The sequence below is a fragment of the Brachyistius frenatus genome, unplaced genomic scaffold (genome assembly GCF_029030835.1).
Source record: "Brachyistius frenatus isolate BFR_SWC_R1_liver_20210118 unplaced genomic scaffold, ASM2903083v1 Contig_104, whole genome shotgun sequence".
Classification (NCBI taxonomy): Eukaryota; Metazoa; Chordata; class Actinopteri; family Embiotocidae; genus Brachyistius; species Brachyistius frenatus.
The window spans coordinates 729,912-752,780 of NW_027210703.1; the positions used below are offsets into that span (position 1 = coordinate 729,912).

General features: G+C 43.1%; 3 protein-coding genes across 3 annotated transcripts in view; 2 read left to right on the forward strand and 1 right to left on the reverse strand.

The window, feature by feature from the left end:
• The window catches only part of lysmd1 (LysM, putative peptidoglycan-binding, domain containing 1), a 112,482-nt gene that overhangs the window by 86,258 nt on the left and 3,355 nt on the right, over positions 1–22,869 (forward strand). The window lies entirely within an intron of this gene.
• Positions 1,692–18,153, forward strand: tmod4 (tropomodulin 4 (muscle)). Its single transcript, XM_069711971.1, has 10 exons — positions 1,692–1,782; positions 9,069–9,247; positions 10,554–10,710; positions 11,755–11,874; positions 15,756–15,848; positions 16,000–16,130; positions 16,525–16,632; positions 16,924–17,067; positions 17,345–17,489; positions 17,670–18,153. The coding sequence occupies exons 2-10, from the start codon at positions 9,146–9,148 to the stop codon at positions 17,690–17,692; spliced, it is 1,023 nt and encodes a 340-aa protein (XP_069568072.1). The 5' UTR covers positions 1,692–1,782; positions 9,069–9,145; the 3' UTR covers positions 17,693–18,153.
• On the reverse strand, positions 20,469–22,764 carry scnm1 (sodium channel modifier 1). The gene is made up of 8 exons (XM_069711981.1): positions 22,633–22,764; positions 22,377–22,447; positions 22,162–22,250; positions 21,853–21,947; positions 21,315–21,415; positions 21,066–21,202; positions 20,854–20,956; positions 20,469–20,756 (listed from the first exon to the last, which is right to left on the reverse strand). The coding sequence occupies exons 1-8, from the start codon at positions 22,681–22,683 to the stop codon at positions 20,636–20,638; spliced, it is 768 nt and encodes a 255-aa protein (XP_069568082.1). The 5' UTR covers positions 22,684–22,764; the 3' UTR covers positions 20,469–20,635.

A 22,869-nucleotide genomic window follows, 5' to 3' on the forward strand; every position in this document is an offset into this window, starting at 1 on the left:
CCAGTTTATAGAATTATTAAACAGCATTTCAAACAAATGTCTGGTCACGTAAGTCCGCCGCAGTCGTCCCCCCGTTTTCCTTTTCAGTCTATTGTTATGTCACGTAGCTGAAACCGAAAGCACGTGGTGGTTATCGTGCGTAAACTGTGAATAGTAACACATTTTTAACAGCTATTTTCTATGGTGTGAAATCTTTCAATCCAGTTAAGCGTAATTACACTTGTAAAACAATAAACGCTGACTGGGCCACTTTTCAGTTTACGAATGCGCATGGGCGAGGAGAACCTGTTCTTCAAAGTATTTTAACCCCGGGGGATTTTATTTTCAGCACTGCTGTACGTTACTCACCAGCGTCAGCAGGTGAGCTGTGTTCCCTTATTGTCTCATAACCAGGGAATTTCAGACCGGAGGAGTTCGAAACCCGCCGAAAAACAATCTTGGCGAAGTTGCAGCGAAAAGTAGGCCCGCAGAAAAAGTCCCATCTTCACACAGAAGCTGAAACCTGTCAAACGTGTGGTTTTTTATAAGAATAAAGGCACGCGGCTCCTGACTTCCACCTCTTTTAGAGTAACATTGACATCCATTTAAAGTTCTGCTTGTGTCTTCCCGGTGACTGTAAATCCAATGTTCACCCTCCTTTTATTTCTGCTTTGGTCTTCTGCCAACTTCTTCGGTCCTTCAGAAGCTACTTGTTAACTTTCTCTGCTGTTTGGTTGTGTACTTAACATTTTCAGAGACTGAGCTCGTTCCCTTGATTGCTACTGTCGAAAACAAAAGCAGAGAAATAAAAAAAAAAAAAAAAACAAATAGGCTAAAAGATGCCAACGAGCTGCAAAAGCAACGCCTTTCACATACACCGGTTGTAGCATTATTCTTAATATGAATATAGTAAATAAAATCCCGACTATGTCTGCAGCACACAGGATAGCACTGTTAATTTTTTTTTTAACGTGAACTAAAAATCAAGAAACAAGCCATTTTTTTAATCTGTAAATTTACACACTGCCGCATTGAGTTGTCTTTTAATGGAAGGAAACGGCCAACCACAATGCGAGAAGCCTCTTTTAGCGTTATATAAAATCCAATATCTCGTAATGCAAAAACAGATGTAAGATTTGTTTTCTATCGCAGAGTACACGCATAAAATCCAGTACAACATGCTTTACATGAAGCACAATATTTATGTAATTTACCGTTGGAACGGTTGTGGGTAAATTAGATCATTTTAATTGGGGATGGGAGAGAGGGGGGGGGGTCAAATGACTTTCAAGTGAAAGCAGAAGGTGCTGAGATTTTTGGTTTTTTTTTCCATTTGTAATGTGCGTGTGAGCTCGAACCACTAGATGTCAGACCGTCTCCTTCTGTGTGACTTGTCTCGCTTTTTAATTGAATGACTGATGAATATAGTTCATGCCCCACTTCTCTCTCTCTCTCTCTCTCTCTCTCTCTCTCCCACTCCCTTTCTCCACGACTCCCCACCGCTCCCCCTCCTCTTGTCACACCGCCAAAATAATAAAATGCTGACTTCTCAAAGTGCCGTCGGTATGCCTGTCTCAGCATAGCGGTCCTGAAGCCTGACACACACACACACACACACACACACACACACACACACACACACACACACACACACAAGAGTGAGAGAGGAGAGTGAGAAAGAGGGGGGGGGGGGAGAGAGAGGGGGGGGGGGAGGGAGGGAGGAAAAAAAAAAAGGAGAGACAACTTTCTGTAACTGCAGCCTCTGCCTTGCCCGGGGGGCTTCAGCACTGCGCTTCTGTGAAGGTAGGTGAGAGGCTGCTTCCTTGTGTCTGGGTTTCTTGTAGGTCGTACGGGCGTGTTGGAGGTGATCCACGCTTTTTAAATCATCTGTTTTGGGGCTCTGTTTCCTTCAAGCAGACGCTCCTTAGGTCACTGTGGGATTCTGGTTGTTTTTTTTTTGTCAAATAGAAGCGTGGACATGGTTGTATTCATATTTTCTGTGCAGACTTTTTTTGTGTGTGTGTGTGTGTGTGGTTTGATGTTGAAATAAGTTGTGTGTTTTCACTTTGTGGGTGGTTATAGTTCCCCCCCCCCCCACACACACACACCTCCCCGCTTCCACCCCACCCCACCCCAGCAGCAACTTATCTGCAGGGCGTCAGCTTTAAAAAAAAAAAAAAAAAAAAACTGGACCACTGTCACTCAAATGAATCTATCAGCATGGTATGTGGAGGGGTTAAGCCGTCCATTTTGCTGCCCATCGCCGTGTGGTTAATTCGTCACAGGGGATTTGGAGATATTGTCTCACGGGGAGGCTGTAAGTGTTCGGAAACCAAGGGAAGGAGGGTAAAAAGTTTGCCCTCTAGCCCGCTCATCCGCTCCAGTTGTGATCCATTAGTGCCTGACGTTTGTCTATTTCGTCACTCGATCTGATTGTCTTTTGGGATCTGATGGGCTAAGTGTAAAAACCTTTAATTTAATGTGGATTTGACCTTCTTGCTGATTTAGCTCAGTTGAAAACTCATTCATACTAGTTTTTTTTATTTTATTTATTTATTTATTTTTTTTTTTTAATGAATTATCTTTTGGTGAATTGAGTCTTGAAGTTCTTTTCGGGGGGGTTGAGGGGCCTGGAAATGGTGCCCCCCCACCCCGCCCCCGTGAAACGGTCTTCAAGGAGCAACCCAAGCCGGGAGAGGATTCACACAGCTGGAAGTAGCTGACTTGTGAAGCTAAAATTAAGCTGAGAGGCTGATTTGGAATGTTACACTCGGGCGGTAAGACGTGGAGAAGATGACCCGGCGGGTGGTGACAAATCTTCTGAGCTGTCGGTGGCGGGAAAAAAAAAAAAGAAAGAAAGAAGGACTCATTTAAAAAGAAGCCTCTTTGAAGCCTGCTGCTGTTTCAGAAAATTACAACAAGAAAACAAAAATAGAGAAGTGAAACTAAGAGCCAAAGTTTATTTATGCCCCAGTAAAAAGAAGGACCCCGACACAGAAGCCGAACGTAAATCATTTTGGAGCATTTATGAGTGTATAACCTTTGTCGCCATGAAATCTAAACCCCTGTAATGGTCTTTTACTTATAAAACACACAGTAACTCTCCTCTGCTTCTTGCCTCAGTGCAGCTCTCTTGACATAGACTTACTGGAGGTCCATGCCATTAAGTACACTGAAGAATTGCACAAGCTGACAAGCTTTGAATCATGGTTTTACTGCATGTATTTCCAAAATAAGAGCTTTTTTTTTTTTTTTTTTTTTTTTTCCGCCCTCAGACTTCCAACTAACAAGAAGCTCTGTACTCAGCGTGTTCTTGAAATGGCTGCACGAGCGTTTACTAAATCAGTCTGAAGCGTAAGCTATGAATACTTGAACCGCTGCGGCCAAAGTGCCTGCATGTGCACACGCTCTGTAGAAACTCAACAGATGGCTGGAGCTGGAAGATCCGTAATGAGCGCAACTGTCGAGGCGGTTGGAGCCAGCTGCTTTGGTTACTCTCGGAGAAAACATTGGCTCCAGGTGATTTCTGTAAGCTCAGTTGACATTTTTGATGATGGAGCCAAGCTACAAATCACACGGTTAATTTAACTGTGTACACAGGATGTCAGTGCAAAACAAATGAAGTCTGTCTCATCACTTCAAATCCTTTAAAAAGACACACTTACACGTGTGTTTTCAGTTTATCTGATATATATATATATATATATATATATATATATATAAAGGTCCCATATTGTATACATTTTCATTTCCATTTTGATTATGAAGCAGGTCATGGTGCTAAATAAACATAGTGAAAGCGTCAAAACCCTCAGTCCAAAGAGAAATGCTCACAGTTGGTATTCAGCAACTTTGCTGTTTAGACTTCCTCAAGTTTGTGATGTCACAAAGTCACACTCGTGCCATATTTCCACCATCCGCCCTTTTATGTGGGAAAAAAAAGATACCAAGTGGTCGTTTTTTTGTTTTGGAGTTTGCGAGCTTCGGGACTGAAAAAAAAATGATTTGCCTGAGGGTGCGTCACTCAGAAAAAGAGCCAGCCAATCAGAAGAAAGGGGTCAATGGTATCAATACGTCTAGACACACAGACAGGAAATGACCTGTTTTTGTAGAGCTCCCGATACAAGTTTGAGATAATGAGATGATTTTTGGTACTTAAAAACCCCCAAAAATATATTTTAATGGACATCAAGGCTGCAAATAAAACACAGGAAAAGTGTAAAATAAGGGACCTTTAGTTCAATATGATGAGGCAATAGCCCTATTTGAGGATTCCCATCAAATCTTAATCAAGCTCTCTGTTCGTGTGTCCCGTTCTGTTGCTTCATTAAGCCGGACGGCAGTAATTAGGACATTTGTCTCAGGAGATTTTCAAAACCATCGACTTACTGTTGAAGTAATGAGAAGAAACTCTAATGTGTGTTGGTGTTGTTTTGATGGTCATCAAACCCAAAACCCAATTTGAATATTTAAAGTTACTTGTCTGTCATTAGTAGTAGTATCTGTCATTAATCAAACCCCAAATAAAAATGTAGTCATGCGTTTATAGCCGGGCTCAGCTGCATACCGCGAATGCCGTAAAGACAGCAGCTGCAGGTGCGGGAAGATGGTCGTGATATTTTGACTGGGAAAAAGAAAATGTCCGGAGCCAGCTGGCAGTGGCAGGTGACAGCCCAGCGCTCATGCTCCACTCCCAGTTTGTTTTGTTTCATGTAGAAAAACCCAGCTGGGACTGCAGAGGACAGACGAAAGCTCACAAACACACACAGTCTGTTTCCACTGAGGCTTCGGCGAATGAGCCAAATTGAATGTTAAAAACACAACATTTGTACTACTCGGTTTAACAGGGCGCCATTAAAAAAAAAAAAAAAAAAAAAAGTCAAGGTATTTACCGTTTTGATTCTTTTTTTTTTTGTTTTGATCCTGACAAGTTTTGATCTAGTCTGGATTTGCAGAAGATAAAACAACATCCCAGTATGACGTTATATGCGTTAAAAGTAATACGTTCTTCAGTTGTCTTCACTGGCCGCGCTACCGGTATGGGGTTTGTCTGAGCCCTCCCTCTTAGCTAAAGTGTCAAAAAAACACAGCCATGTATTTAGCTCAACAATAAGCGAGGCTCAAAGGCTTGACCGCAGGCAAATCACATGAGCCTTGTTTGGGCTCACGTCCACTCCTTGAGTCACAGACGGCCATCGACATCGACGACAGCAGATAAAAATGGTCTGGTGTATTTTTTTTAATTTTTTTAATATTTGAATGGGTTGGACTACTTAGCGGGCAGGAAAAACACTCCAAAACGACACGGACATAGTTATTTGTTACGTTTATGTGGTGAGCGTGTCCGCAAAACGGCTGCCTATTTACACATCCAGCAGTAAGCAGAGAATGATTTTGTTATTGAATAATTATGTTAGTTTAATCCCTTACTGCAATGACCTTTACTGACCTCAGCCCGTCAGAATAAACGTGAATGGGTAATAGGAATGAAATGGAGTCAATTCTCTAATGACACGGAGGAAATTTCCTCCTTTTTTCCTGCGTCCGTCGCGTAAAGGTCAGAGGTCAAACAATAGGGATTCTACGTTTTTGCCCGACGACACTTCAGCAGTGAGGATACCCGACGTTTTAAATCCGAAAACCTCTCGTCGAATGTTGTTGAAGTTCAGTCCCGTAACTGAAAACCTCACAATCTGTTGATTTTATGGTAAAAAGGGAGTAAAGGTGGTAAAAAAAAACCCAACAAAAAACAAGTATGAAGTTCGAGCTTGAACCCCTGATATAAAAAGCTGTTTTTGTAGCTTCAGGGTGGTAAAAGCTGGTGAAACGTTTCATCCACGGTTAAAAAAGCGAATCAAGGTAAACTTATCCTCCACTTGGTCCTTTGAGCCGCAGCCTCCTTCCCCCTCATCCTTTAAATCTCCTCCATCTTCCTCGACACTCAGCCGTGTGATCCGCTGTTTGTGTCATTGGCTTTACGCATTAGAGCCACGCAGCGTTGATGGGAAACTGCCAGAGCAGTTAAGGCACACAGGAACATATTTTAACAGCTGTTTACATCATCTAAGTTTTCTAAAAAAAAAAAAAAAAAAAGTGAGAGATTTGTTGAGCTTTGCATGTTCTGGTTATGTATCTGGAAAGCCTTCTATTTTCATTTGATATGGTTTACTCAGGATCCCTGATGCAGAAATGCAAGTTTTTTTAAAATTAATCTGACCTAAGATAAACACAAGTATTTCATTTAATGTTGTGTTTCTTGTCCTACTATAAATGGCTGAAATATCTACTTTTTGCAAAAAAGAGTTGAACCTCCCATTATTTCGACCAAAGTGAAACAACATTTATATTTTACTAAAACAATTGTTGTGTTATGTTGATTAAAATACTAATTGGTTGTGGATTAGTACACAAAATCATGTAAAATGAATGAGGATTTTCAGGGTCTTGTTCGAAGTTCAATTTTTGGGCGGCGACATTGGTTAAGTTAAGTTAAGTTTGGCTTTAAGTTAAGTTTAGTTTGGCTTTAAGTTAAGCTCAGTTAAGTTAAGTTAGGCTTTAAGTTAAGTTTGGCTTTAAGTTAGGTTAGGCTTTAAGTTAAATTATGTTAAGTTAGGCTTTAGGTTAAGTTAAGTTAAGTTAAGTTAAGTTAAGTTAAGTTAAGTTAAGTTAAGTTAAGTTAGGCTTTAGGCTAGGTTAGGCTACATAAGGTTTTGGTGAAGTCTCCGAAAATGTAAATGTCTTGAAACACAACTGCAACCTTCATTAGCTTACAAGCTAATGTCTTGTGGACTTGTCCTGTGTTGCACTTCAGCTCCTGAACAAACAAGTACCGAAAAGGTTCTCTGCTAACATGCAGTTTGCGAGCCGGATAGTAACTTTAGCTCGTGACCTTTAGCACTCTGAATGATTTAAAAACATACTATTGGTCAGTTTAGAGGCTGAACGTTGAAGTCCTGGTTCTTCTACACTGCAAACACAATGCTGTCTGTCATTACCTTTTGTGTTAATTTCAGTAAGTTTTGTTCATAGCGGGTCTCTGCGTCCCTGCCAGCTATTTCCGACATCCCACTCTATTTTTTTTAAAATTCTGTTTTAAGCTACTATGACTCAGTCCGTAGGCGGGTCGTTTGGGGTGAGTGTGTCAGGACTAAAGTTTTGTTTTTCACGTCCCTGTAAAAGCATCTAATGGCCCGTGTTTTTCTGAATATCCCTTTAATGAATCCCCGAGCGTAACTGTGACTTTATACGGACGCAGAAAGCCGCCTGCTGTAAAACACTTGGCCTCTTGTTGCCATCACAGATGGCAGATGTGGATGTGTCCTGACATCGCGCAAGCCGACTGGCTGAATGAACCCACGTTGTGATGGTTTTCTTTTCTCTGTCCAAGTTGGGGAAAAATTTGGACCAAAAAAAAAAAAAAAAAAAAAGAAAAAAGAAAAGAAAACATCAGCCCCTCAAACCTGATAGCTGTATTACTCATACTTTGACCCAGAGATATATGCTATCGCTGTGGTATTTGAAAGCCCCCCCCCCACCCCTCCAGTCTCATTATCTTCTGTCTATTGTGTGCTTGTGGTGGCTTTTCATCGCTGGGTGCAGATATGTTTTTCAGGGTGGTTCCACTACCGGACGAGCGAGTGTCTGTCAATGATAAATAAGGGATTGCACTCCTCTCCTCTCTCCACCCCGCTATTCTTAGTCGCTGTGCGGTGGGCGAAGGGTTTAAAGTTACAAAGACCTTGCTTTCTCTCTCTCTCTCTCTCTCTCTCTCTCATCTCATCTCATCTCATCTCATTTCTCTCTCTGCCTCTTCGCCTTTCAAACTGCGGGGGCGGGCGGTGGGCGGTTGCTCACCTCTGGTGTGTTTTTAAAAGTGAAATTGAAGATTACGTAAGAATGTGACCTGGAGGCTGCTGCAACATATTTATACAGACTCGGCCGTCCTGAGTATCGCGGATTTATGATTGGAAATGCATCTATTATTATCGTCATCGCGTTGTTGTAGCACTCTGGATAGGGCAGCTGATAAGCTGAATGGAGATCACCAAGCTGTTTTTCCAAGGACAGTGGTTTGATAAAATGCCGGTAGGGGAACCCCCTCACCCCCCCACACGCCTCCTGCAGTCCTTGACAGGGTTCCAGGAGGTTCCCAGGGAAAATGAGGACAGAGGGGGTTTGTCATTTACTCATAGTCAGAACAACCGGGGATGAAGGTGGTGACCATGCGAGTTGTAGCATTCTTGGCTAGCGTCCGGCCGGCTTGTCATCTTGTATGACACCCCCCCCCCCATCTTAAGTTTACATGTCCCTTCATCTCTCCAGTAAGAAACAAGCTGAAAAAAAACAACCATGAGAACTCATGTGCGCCGTACGCTCGGCGTTCGAGGGGTTAAGTTGTGAAAAACAGTGTTGCTAGGCAACTGCGACGTGGAAGGCGTCTAGAAGCCACAGAGGGTTAACCGTTTAGCGAAGCTAAGGTAATGCAGGAAATGCAAAGGCACAGAGGGAAAAGTTTTGAAGGATAGCTCGACGTGACTAAAATTGCAATATATTAGCGTAACATCTGACTAATAAGGAACTTGCATTTCCTCCTCTGCCGTTTCCGTCAACGTCAGCAAACACGTCACAACTCGTAAAATTCAAGGCTTATAGAACATTTTGAGTTCCGAAGCGGTGAATACCGCAACAGGGGGCCGTACATAGCGACTCTTCCCGTGTGCACGGTGAATACGACCTCATTTGAACGCAGCTTACGTCCTAATAAACAGCTAAACAAACACTTTACAGACAAAATGTGATAATTTGTCTCGTTTTTGTTATGTAAGTGTCAGTGTTTCAATTTTAGGAGTTTCACAGGGAAATGCAATTCACTGCATCACTAACTAACAACCAAGTAAACGCTTTAATGAAGTTTTAATTCAGTGGAAAAAGGTCACAAATAATTCTGATTAGAGCATAAAGAAAGTGTAACATTTTAGATAAGACACCATAAGATTTAAGAAACCATAAGATGGCATTAAAAGAAAAAAAAAAAAAAAACCTCATCGTGATCCCCCCCCCCTTCTCTCCTCTCTCCTCTTCACCCACAGTGCGCTCTTGCCCAGGGGTTGTGCAAGCAGTGTGTATGAGTGAGTGTGCGTGCATGTGAGCCGGAGCCTCAGGAGCCATGTCGGACCCCAGGGACATCGACGAGGATGCCATCCTCAAGGGCCTCAGCGCCGAGCAGCTGGATCAGCTGGAGCTTGACCTGCTGGAGATGGACCCCGAGGTACGGAGGAGCGCTCGATTTGTCTTAAAAGCCTGCCAAGCGGTCGGGTTTTCTGATCACTTTTCCTCCAGTGCCACAAGGCCTTCAGTAGTCAAGATCTGGAGCCTGATGCTTTTCACAGGTCCCCTCAGGTGTTTGTTCCCTCACGGTGATCAGGCTGCTCCAAAATCAACACCTTGACACCAGGTGTGGCTTGTTAACTCAGAGGTATGAAGAAAAAAAAAAAAAAACAAAAAAAACAACAACAACACAGGATGTGTGGCATCCACTTTAACTCTACAAGAAAGCGAGCAGCGAAAGATCAGCTAAAAGTCGAGCAACTTTTCTCAGTCACTAAAATCAACGGCTGCCATAACAAACATTTACTCTGGAAAACAATGAAAGAAACTGCTTCAGGCTTTTTTTTTTCTTCCTTTCTGACAAGATCCAACAATGCAGCATGCAAATGAACAAGCACTGAGAGCAGAATATTCACAAGCTTAACATTTCATTTTAGATGGTAAAATACCCCCCCCACCCAAAAAAAAAAACCCCAAAAAAACCCCACATCTTAGTAAGAGTAGTGCAGAAAAAAAAGCTTTCCAGGTTTTCATTTTACATTTGAAAATTAGTATGAGTGAGTTGCCATTGTGCGCCTGCAGTTAATGTCACGTTGGTCTCCACACTGTGACACACTTGAGATGAGGAAAATTGTATAAATCTCGGTGGATGTTGGTATTTTTACTTCATTTAACCAGTTTTTAACCTTCATTCTGTTTTTTTTTTTTTTTTGAGGGGGGGGGGGATTTAAGGAAACACAACGTCCCACAACAAAAAAAAAATTGTGAAATTTAATAATGATGTGACTCTGAGAACTGAAAGACTGACGACCAAACACACTCAGTGGGTTGTTTCTTTGAGCAACTTGTCAACCCTAAAAGCGTCCAGCCCTGCTTGTTGCGCATGACGATCCATCCACATATTCAAAATGTAATGATAAATGTCTATTTTGGATTAAAAATTCAATTCTACACTATATGACATTTAAATATGTGAAACCACAGACTCAGGTTTGCAAATGATCTCAAAATGAAATTGAAACTGACGTCAGTAGATGTCAGATGATTATTTCTTCCCATCTTTTGGTGAAAGGTCGCTGCAATCTGGCTGCAGGAGGTCGTTCGATGGTTTCTGCATTCAGACTATTTTTTAATCACATAGTCCATCTACACGTTTAACAATTGATCCATGCTCCCTGCTTTTATAGTCTTAATGCCACTTAAAAATAACATGTTTCCCCCCTCCCCCAACCCGCCTTTTCTCCCAGAATGCCATGCTTCCAGCCGGCTTCCGGCAGCGAGACCAGACAAAGAAGAGCCCGACGGGGCAGTATGACCGGGACGCCCTGATGCAGCACTTGGAGAAACAGGCCCTGGAGTTCCCCGACAAGGAGGACCTGGTGCCCTTCACCGGGGAGAAGAAAGGTTGGGGGGGGGGGGCTCTGTGGGAGGACATCTGTTGGTGTTCTGCTACCGAATATTTAAAAAAAAAAAGAAAAAAAAAAGACTCCTTTGGATTTCAGTTTTGTTGTTGAATTTTATGAACAACACAAACAGAAACGAGAATTTCACGAAACGATACAACAAAAAGGAACTGAAACCCTGTGAGAGCGAAATCCAGATTTTCTCTGAAACGAAACTCAGACAAAGCCGCATTTGCCCATTTTAAGTAACAGAAATATAGAAAGAATTGATCATAATATAAAAGCTTATTAGAACTTTCTAGCTGCACACGATCGAGCTGAATATTTCCATTCCTCTGCCCGTGTGAAGAGAACACATTCCCCTCATTTTATCTGCACAGAGGTTTATTAATAATTACAGAAATACTGGATTATCCATAGAGTCGGAACAGTCGCTCTTCAGGGTCATGCATGTCTTGAATCTCCAGGGACTTTCTTTGCTGCTCGCTCGGATTGCTGGACAGTTGTTCCCCGTGACGCTCCGCCGCGCATGCAGCTCAGGCTCTTAGCTTCAGGTCTGTGTGGGGTTTTTTACAGCTCACCGACTTTCGGGGCCATTTCCATCCTGTTCCCACCGGGCCGACGTGTTCGGCCCGAACACCGGGAAATGACTCGGCTGAGGAGAATCGCTCCGTGCAGTTCCTGCGCGAAGGATCCAATAAACAGAAACCGATGAGACAGCGGGCATATCTATGTTCTGTCTAAAATGAAATTGAAGATTAATGAGAAAAAGTACAAAGTAAAAGCAAAGTACAGGCTGCGAGAAGAAAACTGGGTTTACAGAGCTGCTTTGTAAATATGCGGAAAAAAAAAAAAAAAGCCCTGACTTACTCGTGTTTTGGGAAACATGATCCGAACAGAGCTTCTCCCCAAAAACAAAGATAAATATATGGTTCAAGACATTCAGACTACAGAACCTCATTAAGATAAAAAAAATAAATAAAAAAATAAAATAAAAAAAATTTGGATTGACTGTCTACCCCCCTTTTTCTTTGTATGTCTCCAGGAAAGGCCTTCGTGCCCAAGAAGGATTCAGATATCCCCGACCACGAGAAGGTGATGTTGGAGCCGGAGCTGGAGGAGGCTCTGAAAAACGCCACTGACGCCGAGATGTGTGACATCGCAGGTCGGACACACAGTATCGCTGCTGCTGACAGTACCCTCGCAGTAATTTCTTAAAATTTGGCACAAACATTCACTTGGGCTCGAGGATGAATTCATTCGAATTGAACGTTCAAAGGTCAGAGGTTAAATTTACTGTGACCTTCTAAAACACGTTTGCGGCCGCGACTGAAGAAACCTTGTGCTCAGTCTTGACAAACTTTCACACAGATGTCTGAGAGGATAACGTGATTAAGCGATGGCGCGTGATATCCACGGGGTCAAAGGTCAACTTCGCGGGCGACATCAAAAAAACGTGTCGACTCATTTTTTGAACATTATTCAAGGGGAAATCGAGAACGTGTTTTACCGTTTGGTCGGATACGGATTGCGTGACGCTCATGTTGGGTCTCCGCCTTCAAACCGTGCCGGTTGTACAGATCTTTTACTTTTAGCTTCTTTGCAGGAAAATCCCCATTTGAAGCGTTAGTCTAGTGCCATTCTATCAAAATCAGATTTTTTTTTTGGCCAAATTCCTTCAAAGTCTTCACTGCATATATCATATGAGTCTGAACAGACACGGACGTAAACTGCAACTGGTCGGTGGAGGCGGTAGTTCTTGTTCTTTTTGTGTACTGTGTGAACAAAGTGTTTCACCCTCGGGCTTCATCAGGCTCACTGCGCAATATATATTTTACACTCCAAAAAGACATACAGTCGTGATCCAACATCCAACATTGACTACGATGAATCTGACCGATACAGGGTGCTTATAACAAAGCATATCAAACCAAAAAAAAAAAAAAAGCCCTTCGGCTACATGTTTTTTTTTTTTTTTTTTTTTTTAAAGTAAATAGTTATCTGAAACGCAGATCACAGTGACACAATCTCTCTGTAGTCGCCCCAAACCGTGTAATGAGAGCGACCGAGGAGGACACGACAGAAAAACGTCAGTAAATCGGCGATCTAGACCGATAAAACGAATTTAATTACTGATGGCTCCGTCTCATCGGGTGTCCGAGTCGTTCACAAAAAAAAAAAACCAATAACTCTATTTTCCCTGTGATGTCATCTGTTTTTGTCCTCGTGCAGCTGTTTTGTTAACCTATCATGACACACAGCACAGTGTGACCTCGCTGTTTTCGCCACGGCGGCTCTGACCCGCGTAGTTCTGTCACACGGGCGTGTTTTTTTTGTTTGTTTGTTTGTTGTTGTTCGCTTCGTACCGTTTCCCTCAGAACCGAGACAGCTCAGCGGTCCCGGGCTGACAGACACGGCCAAGACGTGCGACGGGGTCCAATTCCCCACGATCAGCAACACAGAAATAAATAAGCCCGGCCCCAGGGCCGCCGAGGTGGGAGGGGAGGAGGGGGTGGATGTAGGGATGGTGGAGGAGGAGGAGGAGGAGGAGGGAGGGGGAGGCAGAGATACTGTATCTGTTTAAAACAGACGAGTGGGAAGCTACTGCGTTCGCAGATAATGAAGTTTGGACCGTTTTCCACGTTGCCGTGAGGCTCAAATGAATCGAACTGAAGCTTAAAGTAATGTGAGTCGTCTTGCTGGGAGTCTTTTTTTTTTTTTTAGAAAGAGTACTTTAAATATGACATCATTCCAGATGCAAACGAGACTTACGATCCAATTATTTCTCCGTTAGTAGCATTATAAGTACAGACAAGTGTACACGTGGCGGCTAACTGGATTTAATCAATTAGCAGTGGGCTAAGTCGGACACAACGACGCTAAATACGTTAAAAAATTTGGCAAAGTTAATCATATCTTGGGTCATTTTTTTTTTTTTTTTTTTTTTTTTATCAGTTGCCAAATGTAAATCTCCCTAAATCCAAAATAAGAGCATGACAGAACGTTCCCACAAGGAGGATGTTGTAGTGAGTTTGACCGACCAAACTAAATGTCAACTGAATGCAAAAGTGCTGCTTGTCACTACAGTCCCATGCAAACCAGTTTGACATAGAGAAATCAAAATCCTGACAGGCCTCTGGCCTCACCTAGTTACGGTTGCTAACCACCGATTGGACGAGCGCTGCTGTTTTGTGGGTGGAGTCCAGCAGATGAATAAATAGTAATTATGTCAGAAAGCCTTCTCGATCCACCCGAGAACTATACACGCGTTACGCAGACTGAATGCACGGATGGCATTTTAAACGAGGTCAAATATGAACCATAAAACGCATTTCCTGTCTTGATTTTGATCCTCTGACGGGCCGGCGCCGGAGCCGGAGCCGGAGCGTGTTTGTCCGGCTCCGCCGGCCCGTCGGAGAGACCACCGTTTTAACCCTGGACGCGGTCCAGACGAGGATTAAATCTCAGTTAGCCTCTGTCACTCTTTTGTTTGGGCTTTTTGGCAAACAGACTAAAAAAAAAAAAAAGGGGGGGGGGGGTGGAGGCGGTGAGGGGGGGGGGGTTGAATAGCCCGGCCGAACGGAGCTGGGAACGAGTGTCCAACAAGGCGCCCCTGGAATTTTGATCCTCACGATTTATATAAGATATTTGCTATACGTTGCTATATTGAGCCTTTCTAGTTATCTGCAGACTAGTTTGTGCTGCAAAGCTAACTCGGGGTTACTGTCAGGGCCAAACCGGACGACATGTGGGCGTTTATGGACTCCCCCCCCCCCCCACACACACACACACTCCCTACCCCTATACCCGCCAAACCCCCCCCCCCCCGAGCAGGCAGCTGTCCCCCTTTGGCCTAACTTTTTCCTCACAAGGCCCTTCCCATGGTTCCCCACACGGGGGTCGGGAGGCTGGCGGGGTGGGAAGGTTTGGGAGGAAGGGAGGCGGTTGCTGTCACAGCAGTTGGCTGGTGACCCAGTTTGGAGCTGGCAGGTTCCAAACTGGGAGAACCAGGAGAGCGCGAGCCCCGGTACATCTGCCCCCTTCTGGTCAGAAGCAGTAACAGCACGTACGAAAGGAGGAAATGTCATTTCAGTGAAGGACATGTGGAAGGGGAGAAGTGTAGTACTCTATATCTATAGCTTCCATATGCTCTTGTATAAGCCCATGTAATAAAAAATAAAATTCTGAAGAAATTATTCTTTTCTTTTAATACATTGTCAGTTAAGTCTCCAAACCAATTAAAAAAAAAACAACAACAACAACTACAGACAATACAACGCAAAATACGTCACTAACTGTCGTATTTGAAGCAATAAAAAAAAAGGGGTGTGACTTTGGTAATGGACAGTGAAGTCGTCACTGAGGCACTGAAGTGTGATTGGTGGAGACCAAAACAGAGCTAAAAACAGAAAAAAAACCCAAAATTATAGTATATAGTACTTGAATAAAATCTTTACTTGCACTGGTAACAGAATAAAGGTATTACTCAAATAAAGAAGTACTTCTTTTCTGCTGATTATTAGATTAAAGACTCACTGAGAGGGTTATTTTCAGCAGCGACTACATATTTTTTTTTTTAGAGCCAATTGCAAATTACAAATTTGACCTGGCACATACTGCAGATGACCAGAAATACTGGGAGTGCTTTCCTCTTCCAAATCTTTTAACAGCGACTCCATATCAGCCAGAAGAACACTTGAGGGAGTCAGTCGCCCCACACACACACACACACACACACACACACACACACACACACACACACACACACACACACACACACACACACACACACACACACACACACACACACACACACAAGAGGAACGATCACCCAACTGGGCCTCTTTTGGTTTTGGACTCCGAACTGAATCCAAGAATTTGTGTTGGGAGGATATCAAGACAGGGACGCAGACTATAAAATGCAAAAAAAAAAAACGTGACAAGAGCACCAACCAAATATATTTGTGATCAAATATCGGACATGTTTTTGATCTGAACGGCGTCCGTGACTCGCATTCATCGCGACTGTTTTCCTTGTACTCGCAGCCATCCTCGGGATGTACACGCTGATGAGCAACAAGCAGTACTACGACGCCCTGGGCACCACGGGCACCATCGCCAACACCGAGGGCATCAACAGTACGTGGGGCGCCGCTTCAAAAGCGACTTCACGAGCCGCCGTTGAATATTTATTTATTTACTTTTTCTTATCTCCGCGGTCATTTCCCGCGTTTTATCGGGGCCCCCCCCCCCCGTAGCCTCAGCTGAACGATTGTCGCGTCTCCTCCAGGTGTCGTGAAACCAGATCCGTTCAAGATCTTCCCCGAGGAGCCTCCCAACCCGACGAACGTGGAGGAAACCCTGGAGAGGGTCCACAACAACGACAGCAGCCTGACAGAGGTCAACCTCAACAACATCAAGGTCGGCCAACCCCCCCCTCGTCACAACACGGCGGGCGATAATTAAACTGATCGGAAATGCAAATATATTCGCTTTGCATCAAAGGTCAAACCAGTAATCTTATTTCCAACCCGCTGTTTGCCACACGTGCCATTTTTAACACACGGCAGGACGACCAGATAGGTTAGGTTAGGTTAGGTTAGGTTAGGTTAGGTTAGGTTAGGTTAGGTTAGGTAGTTACTTTATTAATCCCCGAGGGGGAATTTTTTTTTAATGACGAGATCATTTATCATTGCAACGACAAATAAGAACAGTTTTGAGTTAATATCCTCCGCTGTATTGATTAGTTGGAATGTAAAAACGTCCTAAATTTGCCAAAACTTGAGGACCAAAACTTTCAAAATCTTTCCTGCAGGACATTCCCATCCCGACGCTGAAAGAGATCTTTGAGGCGATGAAGGGAAACTCCCACGTGGAGATTCTGAGCATCGCCGCGACCCGTAGCAACGACCCCGTAGCCCACGTGAGTACATACAAAAAAAAAAAAAAAAAAAAGAAATCTATTGTCGTGTCCTTTAATTTCTTTGGTATAAAAGATTTTTTTGTTTTTGTTGAATGTTTACTTCCTTGCAAGCACCTTAACTCAACCGCGAATCCTGGAGCATGAAGCGGATTTTACAAAAAATAATGCTGACTTTTAAAAAAAAAAAAACGAAAGAAATGTAGACGCTTTCGCGAGGAGAATATTTACCAACTCCTGGTAGCAGCGGAGCGTCTGAACGTTGATTTCCAACGTCCGCGTTTGCGTCGCCAGGCGTGCGCCGAGATGCTGCAGGAGAACACCAGCTTGCAGAGTCTTAATATCGAGTCCAACTTCATCACCGCCGACGGCATGATGGCCGTCATCAAAGCTGTGGCCAAAAACGCCACGCTGGTGGAGCTCAAGATCGACAACCAGGTCAGAAAGGAGGCAGATATAAAAAAAAAAAAAACTGGCTTTTATTACTCGTGAGCTTATTGTTAAGCATATATTAAGAACAAGAAATCATCCCTTTCGTCAGCTAAAACATGAAAATAAACCAATAAGATCTCTTTCTCACCGTATCTTGTTTGAGGAAAGTTTTGTTCTTTTTTTTAAATTTTAAATAGGTTGTTTTTTTTTGTTTTTTTTTAATGAAACGCACATCTGGATAAAGAACTTAATGCCTCAATGCTGCTCTTTCTCTCTGGTTCAGAGGCAGAAGCTGGGAGACTCGGTTGAGATGGAGATCGCCTCCATGTTGGAGAACAACTCCAGCATCCTGAAGTTCGGCTACCACTTCACCCAGCAGGGTCCCCGAGCCAGAGCCGCCATGGCCGTCACACGAAACAACGACATGCGTACGAATCGCTCCGACCACACCGCTCAGAAAATCATTTAAAAAAAAAAAAAAAAATCTCACGTAGAAATGTTCAAATTGACCTGGAATCACTTTTTAAATGTTTGGCAAAATTTTGGGTCAAGTAAACTATGTCATGCCATTAATCCTTTCTCATCTGACCTTTTTCTCTTGCCTGCAGTTCGCCAACAGAGATTAAGATGAAAACAAACAAGATGAACGACCGCTTGGGTGCTTGGATGCCTCCCCCCCCCTCCTCCCTCCCTACTCCCCCCCTCCACTTCAGAGCCTGCAATGACTGCCAATGACAACCTCGTGCCAGCTTTTACTCGCCGTGGCGCACCAGAGCTGCACAACTCTTCCCCAGATTAATCTGAGGTCGCCGTCTAACGTCTAATCATTTCATTTTCATTGGCTGCAGCGAGCTTTTTTTTTGTGTAGACTGCTGAATTCATCATAAAGGCATGTATAGGTCACAAGCAACATGTGAAGTGTCTTTTTTTCTCTCTCCCCACCCCCCTCCGTGCTTTTAAGTTTGTGCATCACCCACTCTTTTCATTCATGACGACTTTTTTTTTTTTTTTTTTTTTTTTAAATGTGGTGCTACATCATATGTGGGAAGGAAGACAAATCTGTAAATACTTTAAATAAAAATATATATTCAACTATTTTTTTTTTTTTTTTTTGGGGGGGGGAAATGTTTGGCAAGTTTAATTGTTATCGCTTGTGTGAACATTATTCTTAACGAACATTGACCGCCAAAAGCGGCCATCAACATTAAGGTCAAACGAACTTTTAATCACGTTATGAAAATCTCAATCAAAACCAATTGATCCTCGACATACAGGATTTTAACCAAAAATTAAGATGGTTAACAACATGACAGCTATTCTGAGGCAAGTAGTGTCTCTCATACACAACGTTATAACATTCAGGGGTCCAACTACGAGTCAGAAGTCAAATTCCCCGACTTTCACTGCTTAAACCTGCTGCACAATTACGATGAAACAAAACTAGGCTTTTGCACTGTATTTTAAAAATGTATTTTCAAAACGGGAACATAAGGAGCTGGCGTGCTTCCTACCCGGCTCCCTCTCCCATTTTTTTTTGTTGATAGATCTATAATAGAAGCTTCACAAACGTAGCTTTCCTGTCGTCCAATTTTTTTTTATATATATTTTTTTTAAATCGCCCCGTCTTTGAATTCCTCATTTTGGAGCCAAAGTTCTTTAAATGTACATTTTCCTGGCATGTTTGCTTTCCTAAGCAGCTACATCAAAAGGCACATCTTTACTGAAGTGCATGAAACTTGTTAACAAACTGAAAGGGGAAAAAAAAAAAAAAAAAAAAAAAAACTACTCGTGAAATACGGGAAAAGCTTGAAATAAAAAATAAAAAAAATTAAAAAAAAAAGACTGTGGTAAATATTATATTTTGATAAATGGCAACTAAAATTTAAACATGCAAATGAAGATTCCCTGATATTCCAGGACTTGGCCCTCAAAAAATGATCAACTTTCTAGACTTCCTCTGTCTGGAAAAAGAGTTTTTAAAATTCCCCCAAAATGTAAAAAAAAAAAAAAATTCCATAAAAATTCCCCGTGAGAACCCTGAACATTATTAATCTCTGTATTCTCTGCATATTCAATGATAATCCCCCCCACCTCTCTCCCCCGACATTTAAAAAAAAAAAAAAACATATTCAGGAGCATCTGTACAGACGAATCCTTCATGTAAAGAATCACAGCGCCTTAATCTCCTAAAGTCTCTCCTGATCCTTTGACTTCCCCCCCACCCGGGTACCTGAGCTATTTTTACCTCCCCCCCCCACCTCTGCCCCGATTGGGGAAACATAACCACTGAGCTTGAGTTACCTCGTTCCAAATATAAGACCTCACTTTAAGAGGGCCTTGCAGAGATTTACGAACAGAAGCAGCTGCTAACCTCCGAGGACTTCGACAGCATTGCTGCTCGGGTTCATTTCTCGAAACCTGTCTCTTAAAAAAAAAAATTAAAAAAAATGCTGTCACTTAAAGTCGAGTTTGACCAGACGGCGTGATATATACCAAAAAAAAAAAATAAAAATAAAAACATTCTCAAAGCGAACGCAGGCTTCACTTGACATTTTGGCACCTTGAGATGATTTAAAGCCAGCGTCTATTCCTAGGGTTTCTCGTTCCCTTTGATCGTTTGCAGTAAAACGCAGGTGGTATTTTGGGACGGTAACACCGGGGGTGCTGCGACAGGTGCACTCCCCGTATTGTGTTCCTTTGGTTTTATTTTTTCTGCTATTTTGTCGAGAGAAATATGTTCAAACGTGTACCGCCAAAGAGCCAGACGTGATGTCTGAAAGGTCTGACGAGTGTTTACGCGTGATGCTATTTTTTTTTTTTTTTTATTAAAGATATTTTACCGCCTCCTTGGGTGGCGTCATCGCTCCGAATAACGAAGTGAGTGCGCATTAGCGGTGTCATCAGAACCTAACCTCCCTCCCCTCCCCACTCCGCCCGACGTTAAGTCCCTCCGCCGCCTCCCACTGACCCCCGATAGTCTCGTCCATGTTGGCCTGCGATGTTTCAGGAGGTGTCCAACTTCCATGCTCCAGGGATGTTTTAGTAACCGAACATGATCGAAGGTGAAAACTGACAATCATCTTAAACCGTAGCGAATTCAATTTGTAACTGAATACGGTGTTACGTTAAACTTTAAACCGCTCGGCCCGGATTTCTGCCGGATCGGTTCATGTTCACGACGTTCGATTAATCTGCGAACCCGATCGGGCTCTCCGGCAAATTCTGGTCGGCCACTACGGCTCGGCTCCACCGTTTACATTTCCTAACGCCGTGAAAGAAAAAAAAAAAAAAAAAAAAATGCTGACCAAACATGCCAAATTATGTCTGCTTAATTTTCCATGTTGCAAAAGTCCAAAAATAAAATAAAAAAAAGGGCACTTTAATATGAAATAACAGTAAATGCCACAAAAGTTTGACCATTTATTTACTGCGTAGAGAATCAGCTGGCAAAGTGAAGATGGACATTTGTCGGTGAGTTTAGTGTCTCAATCGTAACTGATGGGTTTCTGCTCACTGACGGCCTTCAAGTACAAACGTTTTTTTTTTTTTTTTTTTTAACTTTCAAACACAGCTTTCAGTCCTCCGAGCGACCGGCGGGTGGAGGCGCGAGCGAAGCCGGCTCGTCATCGTCCGAATCGAACTCGGCGTTGTCGTCTTTCACCCACCGGCCGCTCCGGTCCCGCACCCAGCCGTCGCTGAGAAATAAACCAAAAGCGAAGGGAGATGAAGACCCGCGAGGTTTGCCGGAGTCGAAACAGAATTCACAAACGTGTAAATATAACGGCTCGGCACCTTTTCAGTTTGAGGTGGTGCTCCAGCTCTCTCCGCCTCTGCGCTGACATAACGTCCGCCTCCTCCGTCGCCGCCGTTGTGTCTTTCGATGACTCTTCGTCGGCTGCAGGAAAAAAAAACAAAAAAAACAGTTCAAACAAAGCCAAACCTGAGTTGTTGTTTTGTTTTTTCCCCCCCCCTCGACATAAAATCTGAAAATAAAAGGACTTCACCTGCTTCGCTGTCGTTGGAATCGCTCGCTGCCAAATTGCGGGAAACTTCACTTTTTCGGCTCGCGGGCGCCGTTTCGTCGCACGTGCTGCCGCTCTGATGTGAGCCGGTACGCGCCGGTCCGTTTTCACATTTTGTACTTAAAAAAACAAAAGAAAAAAAGTCATGTTTTTAAAAAAATAAATACAAAAAAATAATGTTTTTTTATTTGCCGATATGTAAAAAAAAATAATAAAAAAATGAATGTGCACCTGGTTTTTCGGTGGCAGCTGTTATACGGCGAAGTCTTGAGCAAGGCATGATGGGTGATCTTCCGTGTCTGAGCCAGTAGAGGTGCTGAACTGGAGGGCTCCTGAAATCACAGCGAAGCGCTTTATGAGGACTTGGAAAAGCTTGTCCCTGCGTATATATATATATATATATATATATATCTTAAGCAGACACGACTACTGTGACGGTGTGTTCACGGGTCTCTCTGTTAAAAGTCAAATCAGAACGGCTGCAGCTTCGAGACCCAGAAACCGGATCGCGTCACTCCGGTTCCTGGAGGTTTTTTTTTTTTTTTTTTTTTTTACACCGAACGAGGAATCCGCTTTAAAATCCTGCTGCCGGTCTGTTGAAGCGCTGAGTGGTTTAAAAGGGGCCAAAACGCATCTACACATCTGGAACAAAGTCCCAGAAAGCTGCGGGTCCGCCGCGACTCTCAGCCGCTTTAAAATCGAGTCGGCCGCAGGAAGAACCCCGAGGTCGACCGAACGAGCAACTTGACGAAGGCGAGCGGTTCCCGACCCGTCTCGCGTCTTCGGCCTCGACGTAGCTTCGGTGTTGCCTTTTCGTTTTTTCATTCCTCAGCCGCGCTTTCTTGCCGTAGAAGTATTTTAATCCTGAATAGGAGAAAAAAAACCAAAAAAAAACCCAGTAAAGATTTTCTTTTATTTAATAATAATCATTTGCATATCACCTTTCATGGAAAAAAATAAAAATTATAATGCAAGTGCTCCCAAGTGCTTCACACATAATTCTGCTGACAAACAAAACGTCATCTGTGATGGTAAACATCACGTTTGGTGTCTGATTGTGTTGAACAGAAAGAAAGACCTTCCAGATGTCTCTTCCCTCCTCTGTGGACAGACAGCGTGTCCACCGTGTCAAACACGGGCCGGTAGGAGCACACGAGGCACGTGTACCTGGAAAACACCGAAAGAAACATCTTGAACTTCCACCTTCATATTTTCCTCCCCCCCCAAAAAACAACAACAACAACAACAACAATAACAAAAATAAATAAACACAGTTTAAAGTTTCCCCATCACCTTCCGTTTTTCATAAGAGCAGCCTCGTCTTCCGGAATGAAATGAGACAAAAGGTCCGCCACGCGCCGTTTCTAGAAACAACAAAACGTTTTTATTTGTTTTTAATTTGCCTCAAAAAACAACAACAACAACAACAACAAAAAAAAAAGGAGCTACAGCAGCTAGCAGGATGCTAACCACAACAACACACGTCGTCGCGGCACGTTACGTCACTTCTAGGAAACCGAAGTCGAATATACAAAAAACGAAATGTCACCTTCAGAATATTCAGCTGACTCTTGTCGTCGCCTTCCCTTTTAAAAGACATCCTTATTGTGGTTGATAGTCTGGTAACAGATAAGTCAATAACAGGCTACAGGACAGCTACGGGCTAGTTCCTGGTAGTAGTGTTGCGTTCAAGACAATGGGGGAAAAATGAGCTTCCTGTTTGAAAATATTAATTCGCTCAGCCTTTAGGCTGTAATTTGTTATGATCTCGGAGGGTAGTTGGTAG